General features: G+C 45.9%; 1 protein-coding gene across 1 annotated transcript; it reads left to right on the top strand.

The window, feature by feature from the left end:
• Positions 1-1504: 1504 nt before the first annotated feature.
• On the top strand, positions 1505-13187 carry CDKN1A (cyclin dependent kinase inhibitor 1A). Its single transcript, XM_063140855.1, has 3 exons — positions 1505-1591; positions 8811-9209; positions 10785-13187. The coding sequence occupies exons 2-3, from the start codon at positions 8819-8821 to the stop codon at positions 10832-10834; spliced, it is 441 nt and encodes a 146-aa protein (XP_062996925.1). The 5' UTR covers positions 1505-1591; positions 8811-8818; the 3' UTR covers positions 10835-13187.
• The last annotated feature ends 228 nt before the right edge of the window (positions 13188-13415 follow it).

Below are 13415 nucleotides of genomic sequence, written 5' to 3'. Positions count from 1 at the left end.
AACAAAGATTACAAATAACTTTAATGCAGCTCTTAACACACAGGAATCTAGTTTTAATTCCACTGAGGATCGTGTAGAGATACTGTACAAGTTTTTTTAAAAAAAATATTAAGCAGAATGAGGTCATCCCATTGGGGCATCTGATTTGAGGTGCCATGAAAAAACAACTTATTTTTTCAATTAATTATTGTTGTATTATTACTGTCATTTTGGAATTTGGAGAGTGTTATGGGTGTTCTTACAAAATGGCTACCTTGCCTTCCCCCCATCCATTTATAAAATGGCTGCCATGATGGGCATGGCCAGTCACAAAACATCCATTTCCCAGAAGGCTAAAAGAAAACTAACTTTCCCAAGAATGTAAAAGGCAGAGATGGGGATTTGAACTCCAAAACACAACACCACTCTTTTGAACCCAAATAAAGATGCGTTGGAAGGCAGCACTTTGTTTTGTGGCATGTCAGTCTCCCAGTTATTACTTTGTTTTGTACAATTAAACAAAATCTTAAATAAAATCAAAATCTGGAGGGGCAGGGAAACTTTTGGCCACCAAGTGATGTGCTCAAAGCCCCCACTTTAGAGACCCTAGCCAGTATAGTCGATGAGTGCTGGGAGTTATAGGCCAAAAGTTTGGGGGGGGGACGACTAGTTGCCCATGCCTGCCCAAAAGCCGAGGCCTACCATTTTTTGGGGTGGGTGGGTCTGTTCTCTCTTGCAACTAGGGAGAGCGGGTTGAAAGCCCTTTGTGAATTATTATTATTATTATTATTATTATTATTATTATTATTATTATTATTTATATAGCACCATCAATGTACATTGATGAGCTGGAAAGAGCCAAGCAGGCATATGTATTTTATCTTTTATTGTTGTTCCCTGCCTCGATCAGAATGGAGAGGCGGGTAAGAAATAATTTATTATTATTATTCGTCCCACTCGTGCGTCTGTGCGTTTGCTGCGCCTGCGAGATTTCTACTTGTCAAACAGTCCGCTAAGGAACAAAAGCCCTTCCAGGTGGGGGCTGCGGTGGGGTGGGGGTATTGTCCAAATGCTGATGTTCTGAGTGATCCTCCTTGAAGTGACTTTCAAGGCATTGCGGGAAAAGACCCTGCGCAGCTTTTTCCACACATGAGACTAAAAAGCAAAATCCCTTGAGCCTATCTCAGGCTATTTGAGCCACGAGTGAATATTGTTATTAACCCTGGCCGGAAACCCTTAAACATTAAAAACGATCAGGTGTTTCACACTGGCAGCGCAGATTGTCGGTTTCAGGCGCGCGTATAAAACCTCCTCGAATGAGCAGCGCAGCTCTTTGTGTGATTAGAAATGACGGCTGGCATATTCTTGCGGAGAAGGTTGATTCCGTCTCGGGTGGAGGAGGAAGGGCAGTCAGTCAGTCAGTCAGTTAGGCCAATGAAGGAGGGTCTCTGGAAATTCCTGGGCGGGAGAAGCGAAGCCCCGCCTCGCCCCTTCAGTAGGGGGCGGGCTTTTGCAGGCTTTATGTAGTCCCGCAAGCTACTGCTTAAGCTCAGAGCTGCCGACTCTGAGGGCGCCTTGGCTGGATCGAGCGAAGGGAGGTGGTGCGAGGAAGGTGAGCGCAGTTTATTCCCCGGTCTTGGCGGGGTGGTGTTGGGCTGCCCCCTAACATTGCGTAGAAGCGAGTGGGTGTTGCTTCTGCAGCGTCTATGGACAAGCTTTGGGGATAAAATTGATTCGTATTTATGCTGTCCCCGCGGCTCTGATGAAGGAACTCTTCTTCGCTGTTCCAAAGCACACGCAGGTGGAGTCCGCTTCTTTTTGATGTCCTTCGCCCTCCCCACGCCCCAATCGCGGACTAGGATTAATTCTCTTTCCTTTGGGATTTGCTACCTGTTCAGTTGGGAATTTCAGATGCGCTGCATATAGAGCATCATGTCCTTTCCCTCCGTGCTCGCTGCTCATCCAACCAACCTTGCGTGATTTGTGTTTTTTTAAAATATTTTGACGTGAGGTGGGCAAAGAGGAGTATCAGTGGACGACCGGTCGTGAACCTAGTCGCTATAGCGATTCTCTGAGCCTCCCCCTCCTCCCCAAACCTTCTGATCCTGGTGTTTTAGCGGACTTCGAGATCCCTAAGAGATCCTCTTCCACCTGTTCTTTCCACCTCTAACAGGGCTGAGATTTTCGGCGTGATTCTCTCTTTTCACCGCGGGGACTTCCTACCTACCGATAGGAGGAGATAACAAGGGGGGTAGTCTTGAAGCGGGTTCAGACCTCGAGAGTTACTGTAAAACCTTCCTAGACTTAGAGCGGGAGTTGGCTTTTGGTCGTGCGCTTGTGCCTGAAGTGCGTATGACAGTCACATCCATCGCTGTCGGAGGAGGAAAGTGTCGGTGGCTCCTAGCTTGGGAGAACTAGATCAATTCACTATGAAAATGCAACAACATTATTTGCTCAGATTTGTGTGGTGGTGAGTGGTATAGATATTATCCTATTCCCGAAAGGTCCGTTTATGGAGTAGGTGGGGGCAGTGATGCGCGCGCCTGTTCGCACGTAACCTGAGTTCTTTTACACATCGAAACCAAAACATCTCGGTGGTGACACACTGAAGTAGTACCTGTTCTTGGCTAGTGATCGGGGCGGATGGTCTTCGACAGAAGCGCGGGGTGGCTAGTCCTGGCAGGAAAGAGGGGAATTCTCTTTCTTTGATGACGAGTGACTTATTTGGGCGCCTTCCTTGGAAGCGGTGAGCGGGGTAGTGGGCAATTCCCTTTTGAAGTGCAGCTGTGGATCCTTCCGATGCCTTACCGGAGGGGGTGCTGTCATCGGTAGCCGGACTGGTGGCTTTGCATGGCTAAGGGAGTATGTCGGGGCATGCCCTGGCAAGGAGGCGGCGGCGGCTGCTCGGCGGGAGGGGTCAGGCGGCGGCTGTGACTCAGTGTGACAGACAGTCACTCTCTCGGGCTGATGTAAGAGTCCAGGCCCTGCCCTGACGGTTCCATCCCGGGGCATTTCTGAGTGCCCCGTTTGGCCGGGGATGTTTCCCCGTAAAAGAGGCTGCGGTCTCGTCCGGGGCTGCCTTGCTTGTTGCCACTGCCATCCCCGAGCAGAAGGCGGCTCACAGGCGCTCTCTGGGTGGGACTTGAAAGACGCACGAGTTCTTTTGACTCCCCGCCCATGTTCTCTTCTCGGCTGGGAACTTCTTGTTCCCGACCCGAGTTTTATTTTTGTGCTCGCTCTGTTTGGAGAGGATCAGCCCGGTTGATTACGCTGTTTTTGAGAGGCGCGCGCAAACTCGGCGGCGGGGAGGGAGAACGAAGAGCCCTTCTGTTTCTCCTCAGTAGGTCCGAGCCACTTAAGACCCACAGCTTGCTGGCTTACGCTTTTGGCTACCTGCTGTGCCCCCCCCCCCTCTCTTGAGGTGCGAAGGAAGCACCTGATTTTATTTTTTGTGAACCGCCCAGAGAGCTTCGGCTATTGGGCGGTATAAAAATGTAATAAATAAATAAATAATAAATAAATGATTTGCATCCGGTGTTAGCCCAACTTGGAGTAGACCCATTGAAAGGAATGGCAAGTCAGGGCTGATTTTAAGCCCTATTTCTTTCGGTGAGTCTACTCTAAGTAGGACTAACATTGGCTACAACCCACCCCGAAACAGCCTTGTGGGACTCGAGCCCAAATCCCGAAGGTAGTGGCTCGCGCTTCTGCTCCCTCTACTGTGTTTCTTCACCCCCTCTTTAAGGATGCGGGAGGTGGGGTGGGGGAGGGCGAGCGAGAAGCACCTGAAACAGCCCAAATAACAAGCGCAGCGCCTCGGGTGGGTGTGGAAGGGGCGGAGACGCGGAGCCGTAGTACGCTTGCCGCTTGTTTCAGAAATAGGTCTGTGTGGCAAGCGGGGTTTCGCAACGTCCAGCACGGCACGTGACGCAGCTGCTTGTGGTGCCAGATGACGTAATCCCGGGGTGAGCGCCGCGAGCGTCTCGCACACCTCCTGGGCTCCTCCTGTCACGATAAGCAAGTCCCTCCCCCTCCCTCCTTCCTGTTGGCTCGGCTCCAGCGTGGGGCTGAGAAGGAGCCCCGGCTCTGCTTAGAGAGACATCAGGCAGACGTCAGGCTTCTCGCTCTCCCTTTCCCCTGGGCGTAAAGGAGGAGGCCGCCAAGCGGTCACAATCTTCACAGCAGTGACATTTCTCTGAACCGCGAGAGCCCTCTATTTTTTTTTAAGCTACTGTTTCAACAGCGGTGACCTAAATTGTGATTGGCTGGCGCTCTTAACAGGCTACAACTAAGGTTAAATAGAGACTACAAAGTTGCGCGGCGGTTACAGTGGTCAGCCTCGCCTCCCTCTCCTAAACAGGTGGAGTCTTAATTCGTACTTTGCATGCAGAAGGTCCCAGGTACCTCCAAGTAGAACCGGGAAAGACTATTGTCTGAAGCCCTGGAGCAGCCTTCCCCCCCGCATGGTTTGGAAGACAACTCCTAGAATTCCTGACCATTGCCCATGCTGGCTGGGGATTATGGGAGTTGAAGTCCAGCAATAACTGGAGGATGTCAGACTGAGGAAGGCTGTGGAGAAGAGTTGCTGCTAAGCCACAGTCATCAATAATGAGCCATAATGTAGGAGCTGTGGGTTTTCAACAGCTCCATGGCAGGCAGGTGCGCTCTCCTCCCCCTCCACCCTAGCCTGAGGTTTAGATGTAGTGATGTGGAAGCTGCCTAGAGAACCTGTCCAAGATTAGGACCTCTGCAATGAAAAGACAGCAATCCTATTACCTCAAACATGCCAAAGGTTAAGCAAGTTCTTCGGAATTAAGGGCCAATTTGCAGGACTACAGGAGTGTGATTGCTGTAAGAAATCCATTTAAAACTTGTGGCATGCATTTCCAAGTCTGTGAGGGGGCTTCCAGATGCTCCTAGTGCTACCAGTGAGAAGGAAATGAGCAGCTATTTTCGTTTTCTCTTTCCTTAATGGAAAAAAGATGGAACAAGTGGGAAAAATGGGAGGGTTATGAGTTGAAGATGACATCATCTGGATTGTCCCATAAATTCCATGAATGAGGCAGGGCGATGGCACGAAAGCTGCCTCTGAAAGCACATTGGCTGGTTTGTATGTGTGCATAGGATTTCACTTAACAACAAAACATATAAGATGTGAAATGATAATTAAAAACATAAAAGCAAAACAAACACCTCAGTAAAATTAAGAAATAAACACCTACCTATTAAAATCTACTTCTGCCAAGTGTAGGCATGTGCAAGAGGTGTGCCAGGTGTGCCCAGGCACACCCTAATGTTTCAAGTAATAAATGCTGAATTGAGTGGCCCATTGAGTAGGGATCCAGACACAGTGGAAGAACCACTGCCTCTGAGAGACCACCATTGCTCCCGGCAGCAGGAATGAAATAGAATCGCTCTGCTGGGAGCCATGCTCCCTTGTCCACTAGGCCTCTGCTGGAGTGGCTGTGTAAATAGAGGCATGTGTAAATGATACCAGGCACATGCTGCACTGAAATGTCACCCATGCAGCAGGAATGGCCTTCTCGCTGCTCTGCTGCTGCTGACCCTTACAGCACGCTGTTGCTCCTGGCAGCAGGAGCAAAACAGAATAACTCTTCTGGGAGCCTTTCTGCCAGGAGACACGCTTCAAAGAGGCCAGGATGAGGGCCCCCCAAGGCTAATATTGCCTCATAAGCCCCTCCTCTAGCCGGTGTCACCAGTGTCCTCAAGGCTACCAATGCTGGGGCTTGAGGAGCATCTCCTCATTTCTTCGTCACCTGCAGTCAGGAAACCGGAACGTAGAATAGGGCATCAGTGTCTATAGTATTAAAGAAAGAAAGAAAGAAAGAAAGAAAGATAATGTCCTTTATTTAATAAATGATCACCTTAAAAATAATAATCCCTGGGTTTATTATGCTATACAAACGTCAGTATAAAAACCCAAAGGCTGTCTGCATAAAAATGTCCTATCAAGATGGTGCTGGCTTCCCTAGACAGGGAATTTCAGAGCCTGGAGAACACCCACTGAGTAAACTTTGGAGGCTTCTGTGGTGGTGTATTAGAAGTATGTAGCAGCATGTTCCCACAACCAGCTGGGATCCAGGGTATTTGAGACTTCCTGTAGTTTATTGTGGGTTGTAATGGTCACGTGACTTGCCTTGACACACTTGCTTGGTTGGGAGCGCTGAACAATCTTTGCATGACAAAAGGGTGGTCTACGTATTTTAATAGTGCTGCCACCTTAGTGCTTAGTCTCTGTTTATGACCAACCTTTCAGAGGAGAAAGCAATTCAGAACTTGCTTGGGACCAGACTTTTGTAGGGTGAACAGCTGTGCCCATTGAAGGTGCCTGACAGGCACTCTACTGCAGTGACTTGAAGTGGTGACTTAGCAAGATATCAGGTTGAGGCCTGTCCTGGCAGCAATGCTACCTGCCAGGACTTGTTCTGGTATGCCTAAAACCCTCAATGAGGTCATCCAGCATAGCTGTTTATAAAGAGAATGAGAAGGCTGCTGCTATTTTTAACCTCTTTGCCTCTTCTCAAGCCTGAACATTGAAGGAAGGCAACATTGCATACTTGTTGGCCAATGTAGATGGCAGTGGTTTGGAAAAGTACTGCCCAAACAAAATGGAGGGATGGGCATGCAGATCAACGAAGCGTCTTCGTGACCTTTCTGTACACAAATGTGTGTGTTTCTTGTACACACACACGCACACACATAACAAACATAAAAGGTGACCACTCAGGAGATTTAAAATGGTAATGTGACTGTATGCAGTGGCTGGATGGGGCACTGGATTGTTCTGCAGTGTTTTATCCTGTGCTAGTGGCATTCAGCACTGAAGAAAACTTGTAATAACTGCTTAACCCAGACAAATTCCTGGTTTGTCAGCAGGCAGACCGGGGAATAAGGACTCATCCTATGATGGGTGAAGTTACACTACCCTTGAAGATTCAGTGTTGCAGTTTGGATGTACTTCTGGATTTGACCCTAAATCTGGATGCCTGGGTTTCAGCAGTGGCCAGGAGTGCATTTGCATAGCTGAGGCTAGTGTGTGAACTGTGCCTGTTCCTGGAGGTGTCTGATCTGGCTAGATCATGCATCCCGTTTGGACTCCTATGGGGCTGCCTTTGAAAACTTTGGAAACTTCAGCTGATCCAGAAAGCTCTGGCTAGACAGTTGACCAGGACTGGTGACAGAGAGTACATCACTCCCATGTTCCAACAGTTTCACTGGCTACTGGTCTGCTTCCAGGCACAATTCAAAGTGCAGGTTCTGACCTAAAAAAGCCCTGTGTCATTTGAGACCAGCCTTGTTGAAAGACCACCTTTTCCCATTCGAGCCAGCCTGGTTTTAAGATCTTTGGGGGAGTCTCTAGTAATCACCCTTACCTGCAGTGTAAATGGATGGGGTGAGGGGAGAGAGCAGAGATCAAAACACTGGCTCTGTGTGGTTGGGGACATTGGATGTGCTGAAACACATCCAAACTAAATTATGCAATGTATTGATGTGTTGAGGCATCAATCACTTCTGATGTCTAAGGCTGTTGGCGCCTGTTGACTGGTACAATTCTATATACACGGAGGCTGGATAATCTACATTATCTATGCTGAGGAGTAGTAGTTCGGCATTGTTATGAACTACCCAAAGAGCTTTGGCTATTGGGCGGTATAGAAATATAATAAATAAATAAAAGTTGCCAATGCTAAAAGGACATGTGTAGTGCAGTTGTGCATGTTACTCAGGAGTGTTCAATGGAGCTTACTCTCTATTTAATACTGAATATTTCTGGCCCAGGGTGCAGCCATATGCTTCTTAAAACAGGTACTTGGTTGTGCTGGATGCTTCATCCTATGATGGTGCCAAGACAATGATAGATGGATTTTTAAAAATAATCTTCTGTCTCCTCCATGTGCCTCTGGCCCTCTTGAATCCTTCAAATCTGGGCTAGTGTGGAATATGCCTTCAGGGTGGCCCTAGTCCCGTTATTAAATCTCAACAGTACTTCAAAACATAACAAGGTATGGAAATTTGAGTCATTCCGTCTGCATCCACTCCTTTTCAAATTATACTATATAAACACAGGAGATACTCTTGATACTATACATTATGCAAGACTAGGATTAATTGTGTGGAGGGCATCTATAAGCAGTGGATATCTGATATGGGGAGTTCTGTTTCACAATAGGCTATCCGTAAAATGCAAATTCTATATATAGGGCTTTCTTCTTTTATGTTATACTTGCCCTTGATATTGATAGTGTCAGATAGTACTGTTCTAGTAATGCTTTCTTAATTGGATATAGCTGATAAGAAGACTGCATGGAAAAGATTACATGGGAGACGGGTCTGGGAATGTTAACATCTTCGCATAAAGGATTAGGTCTTGCAAGTTGTTTAATTTTTTAAGGAACAGAAGCATTTTACTACTTGTTGCTATTAGATAGCTCTCTTCTATTTTGAAAGCTGTAATGACCTTTAATGCCCTGTTGAAGGGCTCTACCTGTTGAAGGGCTCTAATAAGCTTTGGGTCCTGCTACCTTTAGAGGTGCATACTGGTGGTGATCCAGGACAGAGTCTTTTCTGTAGTGGCATCCAGACTATGACATTCCTTCCCCCCTGGAGGTTCATCCAGTCTCCATTCTGCAGGCCTTTAATTCTACTGTTTGAATGATGCTATTTTGCCAAATGTTTGACCTGGTATGATTAGTGGTGCCCTGGCATTTAATTGAGTTATTCATTGTATTTTAATTGTAGCGTTATTGTTGGCACCCTTGGGGCAAAAAGTGGCCAACACATCTTTAAAATGTTGCTTCTTTCCCTCCTAGCTGGAAACATGCCTCTGTCTGAGAGTAATGTCCTACGACCTTCCTGCAGCCAGAAGCTTTGCAGAAACCTCTTTGGATCAGTTGATCATGAACAGTTGCAGAAGGATTTCCAGTCCTTGATGAGGACCCAGCTGGATGAAGCTCAGCAAAAGTGGAACTTTGACTTTGAAACAGAAACCCCACTTGAAGGGGCCTACAAATGGGAAAAAGTATCCCATCTAAAGGTGCCGCCATCTCAAGACCTCCACACAAAGGAGAATTGCACTGGGGAAAAGAGCTTGAGCTCCCCAATGCACCTCAAGATGCATACAAAGACAGAGAGACCTGGGCAGATGGGTCTTGAGGCCTGCCAGACTGGCTCCCCAAGGTGTTCAAAACGAAAACAGACGAGTATAAAAGGTAAGAATGTACTTACATCTGTGTTTACTTTGTGCAGGGGATCAGGATGTCGCTAATGACCATATAGTTAGAGCTGAAATTAAATTAGATAGTCCATTTCTTTCATATTCAGCATGTGAACTCCTAAATTTAACTTTCAAAATCAGGCATTTTGGTTTGACAGAAATAGATATGTTAAATTATCTAAATTGTTACAGAAGATTAAATCATTAAATACAGTGGCATGCCAGCTGCTAAATAGTAAATGTGTGCAGGTCTGCTGTTAATTTTATTTATTTATTTATTACGCTTATATACTGCCCCCATAGCCAGGGCTCTCTGGGCGGTTTACAGAAATTCTAAAATTGAGATAAAAACAAGTATACAAAATTTAAAACTCTAAAACACGAAACATACACACATAAAGCATTAAAAACTGTTAAAAAACTAAACATGTGGGTTAACATGTCACATGTAGATTATTTAGAAAATATTGAGCACATTGATGGGATTAAGGTTGATTAAGAGTAAATTGGGGCGGGAGCAAATCCATTTGAGTTTCTAGCCATAGTAGACAATTGTAGAGTGACACAACACTGGAGCATTTCATTTCGTTTGGCCAAAGAGTTCTTAGTTGGTGGCAGCACCTAAGATTATAGGTGGGGTGTTTGTCCCTGACCATACGCAGCCTAAATAGGTGTGACCGCGTAGGGCAAAGATGTCCAAATGCTGGTGAAATAAATGAGGCTCTGGCACCAGGTAACTAGAATTTATGATCCCATCTGCACATCCCTGGGAGTGAGTGCTATTGAACCCCTTGGGATTTGCTTTGCAGTAAACATGCATAGAATTGTACTGTTGAGTTGCACCAATGTTAAAAACATTGAGAAGACCTGTTGAGAAGACCTTTTTATTCTCCCAACATTTTAACAATCTATAAATTTTAAATAACATGGTTTTAAATTTGTAATTTTGCATTGCTGCTGTTTTTATCTGGTTGAGCTTTTATATTGTATTTTATATTATGGTTTTATATTGTTGTTTTATACTTTGAATGGTTTTAATTTTTGTGAACCGCCCAGAGAGCTCCGGCTATTGGGCGGTATAGAAATGTAATAAATAAATAAATAAACATAAGAAGTGCCCTGATGCTGGATCAGACCAAGGGTCCATCTAGTCCAGCACTCTGTTCACACAGTGGCTAACAAGCCATCGGCCAGGGATGAACAAGCAGGACATGGTGCAACAGCACCCTCCCGCCCATGTTCCCCAGCAACTGGTGCACATAGGCTTATTGCCTTGAATATTGGAGATAGCACACAACCATCAGGGCCACTAGCCATTGATAGCTTTAGCCTCCAGGAATTTATCCAACCCCCTTTTAAAGCCATCCAGATTGGTGGCCATCACTACATCTTGTGGTAGTGAGCTCCATAATATAAGAACATATGTTATGATAGCGCTCAGGATTCCAGGGCCTTTGCTGATTGTTATCCTAAAATCTGTGAGCACACTCATGCATGAATACTTCCCAGGTACTCTCTGCATTTCTAGTTGCAGATTCATTTTGTCTTTTATGTTCTTTTCCTCCCCCAGACTTCTACAGCTCAAAGCGGAAAACTACCCCCTATAAGTCAAACCCATGATAACCACACTACAAGCAAAATGCATCCATGTGGTCTCTTGGCTGAAGGTGCTGTCCTGTCTTCACCACTGTTTGATGGAATGACCTACTTGGACACAATCCCCAGTGGAGTCACCAGGACGGCTGTTTGAAGGAGCCGCTAATCAGAGTTAGGACTCCTCCTCTGAAGACTCTTGCAGACCTCTTATATTATAAACTCTTTAGTGGACTAGTGTAACAATTCAGAAGGATGTAGAATTATTTTATTTTATTTTATTTTTTGATAGCACTGGAGCTTTATGTGCAATGGGATATTGTAAAAATAGACTTAAAAGTTGCTGGGGGTGGAGTGGGGGAAGCATATCTAAAGTGCTGACTGAGGGGGCTGGTGCGATGGACGTAGGAAAGAATTGGTGCAAGTTCTGCTTGTGGCCGAGATTCTGTCTAGCATCCCAGCCACTTGCCACTTTCATATATGTCCCTCAGGTAAAGGCTTGCTTGTGGTATGAATATTTTGCTCGTGCGAGGCCTAAAGTATCAGTACCTGTAAAGGATAGTGCTATCCCAGGTTTGTATTTTTACTGTGTTTCCTTATCCTGTTAGGTTGAAACAAGCACGGTGAGGGGAAGAAAAGGGCTAGGTTACTCCTAGTCTAGCAAGCAAATTCTGAATTCGCTTTTCTAAAGATGAAGACCTTGTTGTTATGGTGGGCACTAGATGTATCACTAGCATTACAAATCAGTACCGTTACTGCTGAGGAAGGATGTAGAGTGTGCGATCCTTGCAGCCTTGATGCAGTGCCTTTCCTTAAACTTCCGTTTGTTGTAACACTGTCCAAGAATACTGTTAAACCAAATCACATAAAATAACACTAGCCTGAGGGGAAAGTGTGGGCCATGGAAACCAGAAGTCTGAGCTCTGAAACATACCTCGCTACTTCCTTACAGTTTAGCATAGCATAGGCCTAAAGGCATAGTTCTGTCAGCAAAGTCAACCAAGCTTGCTTCTGCAGTACAAAAACTCCAGCATACAATTGTGTAGCAATTAGCGAGTGAGAATAATGTGGGGTTTGGTTCACAGTGAGTGCCAGCAAGGGTTGATGTGGCTCACCGTTTGAATCGCCATTGCCGTATCTCTCTGTGGCATGGGGCACTTTTGACAGAGGATGATAAAGGACTTGGCTTATACTTGCTTTCCATAACTTCTATGGCTACGTAAGTTCCTGCCAGCTCTCCTCAAAGGACGGTGCATTGTTAGACTTAAACTACAGCTTTATGTTCTTGCTGTGAGATAATCTGATTTGCAGGTTTTCCACTTGGAATTTGGGGCTGGCACTTCAGTTGCTGCCTGGTACCTTATTGACAAAACCCCAACTCATAAACCATGTTTAACGCTAGAATCTGAAATGCATTTAAAGCCTTCTCTAATGGCAATGTGCAAGCCAAATCTGTAAATTTGTCACTTTTTGCATGGGTTTCTCACCTCCATGCTGTTAGAATAACCTGGTAGGGGCAGTATTTCACTGGCCAAATCTTGTGAACCCTGAAGAGTATAGTGTCGTGCTTCATAGGGAAGCTGCTTCTTTCCTACCAGAGTGAGTATTGGCTGGAGCTGGTTCTCAGACCCCTGAGAGACATTTGTATTTCATGAAGGGTGCATTTCATTTGACTGCTATCTATCTTGCAGAGAGGGGGAAGATGGCTACAACCACTGGGGAAACATTTCTGCTTTAAGACCTGTAGGATTTTATTTTGGACAAGACCATATATGTATATATGTGTGCTTTTGAGACCTCCTTCACCATTTTGCCTCTGAGTAAAAAGTGGGGGTGGGGAAATAGAAGTTGAGACGTGGTGGGCTGCGAGTTGTGCAGGCCTGGGATAAGGGAGGGGTGTGTGTGATACAGCAGCAGAAATCTGAAATACTATCAGCCATACTAGACTATTAAAAAATAAATAAATCTGTGGCTTGTGAGAGAGCTCTTGGATGAGCTATGAAGCCTTGGCTGCTTAACCATGAAGGACGTTTCCATGGTTTCTGCGAGGGCGGCTACCCAAATACACTGAGCAGACTGAAAAGTCCATGGCTTTGGGGATGCAAACTGGTCCCTAGCAGGCATGCAAGGTATGAGTAGCCATCTGATCCGAAGCACAGCTTCAGGCACTTTCTTAATCTCATAAGTTTGCCTATGGCCCTCTGACCTTTGTGGTTAGAGCTGCCTGGAGTGGGCCTGGCCGCTTTGACCATTGCACTTTTACATTCAGGGTAATTCTAGGACTCTTTGAGCACTAATCCATTTGTTTGTGAATACGATGCTGCTGAACTGACTGACTAAGCCCAGGGCTTAAAATAAAGCCACTTACATAATGGAGCAACACTTTGTCTGGTGTGAATTTCATGCAGTCTTCCTGTGGGTTTGAACACAACTTGAATGCCGTGGGCAGTGAGGGCTCTTGCCCTGGGAATGGGTTTTCAAAGCAGAGGTGATTAGGAGCAAAGCCCTGGGCAGAGGGCTGCCATAACCATGAAATCGGGAAACTGCAGAGGGTGCCATAGTGGTTTGCTTACTAAATACATGCCATGCATGTTAGCAATAGTGGAGA

Source organism: Elgaria multicarinata, chromosome 1 (genome assembly GCF_023053635.1).
Source record: "Elgaria multicarinata webbii isolate HBS135686 ecotype San Diego chromosome 1, rElgMul1.1.pri, whole genome shotgun sequence".
NCBI classification, from domain to species: Eukaryota; Metazoa; Chordata; class Lepidosauria; order Squamata; family Anguidae; genus Elgaria; species Elgaria multicarinata.
The sequence above is the reverse complement of the archived record's forward strand: the minus strand, read 5'-3'. Positions and strand labels throughout refer to the sequence as shown.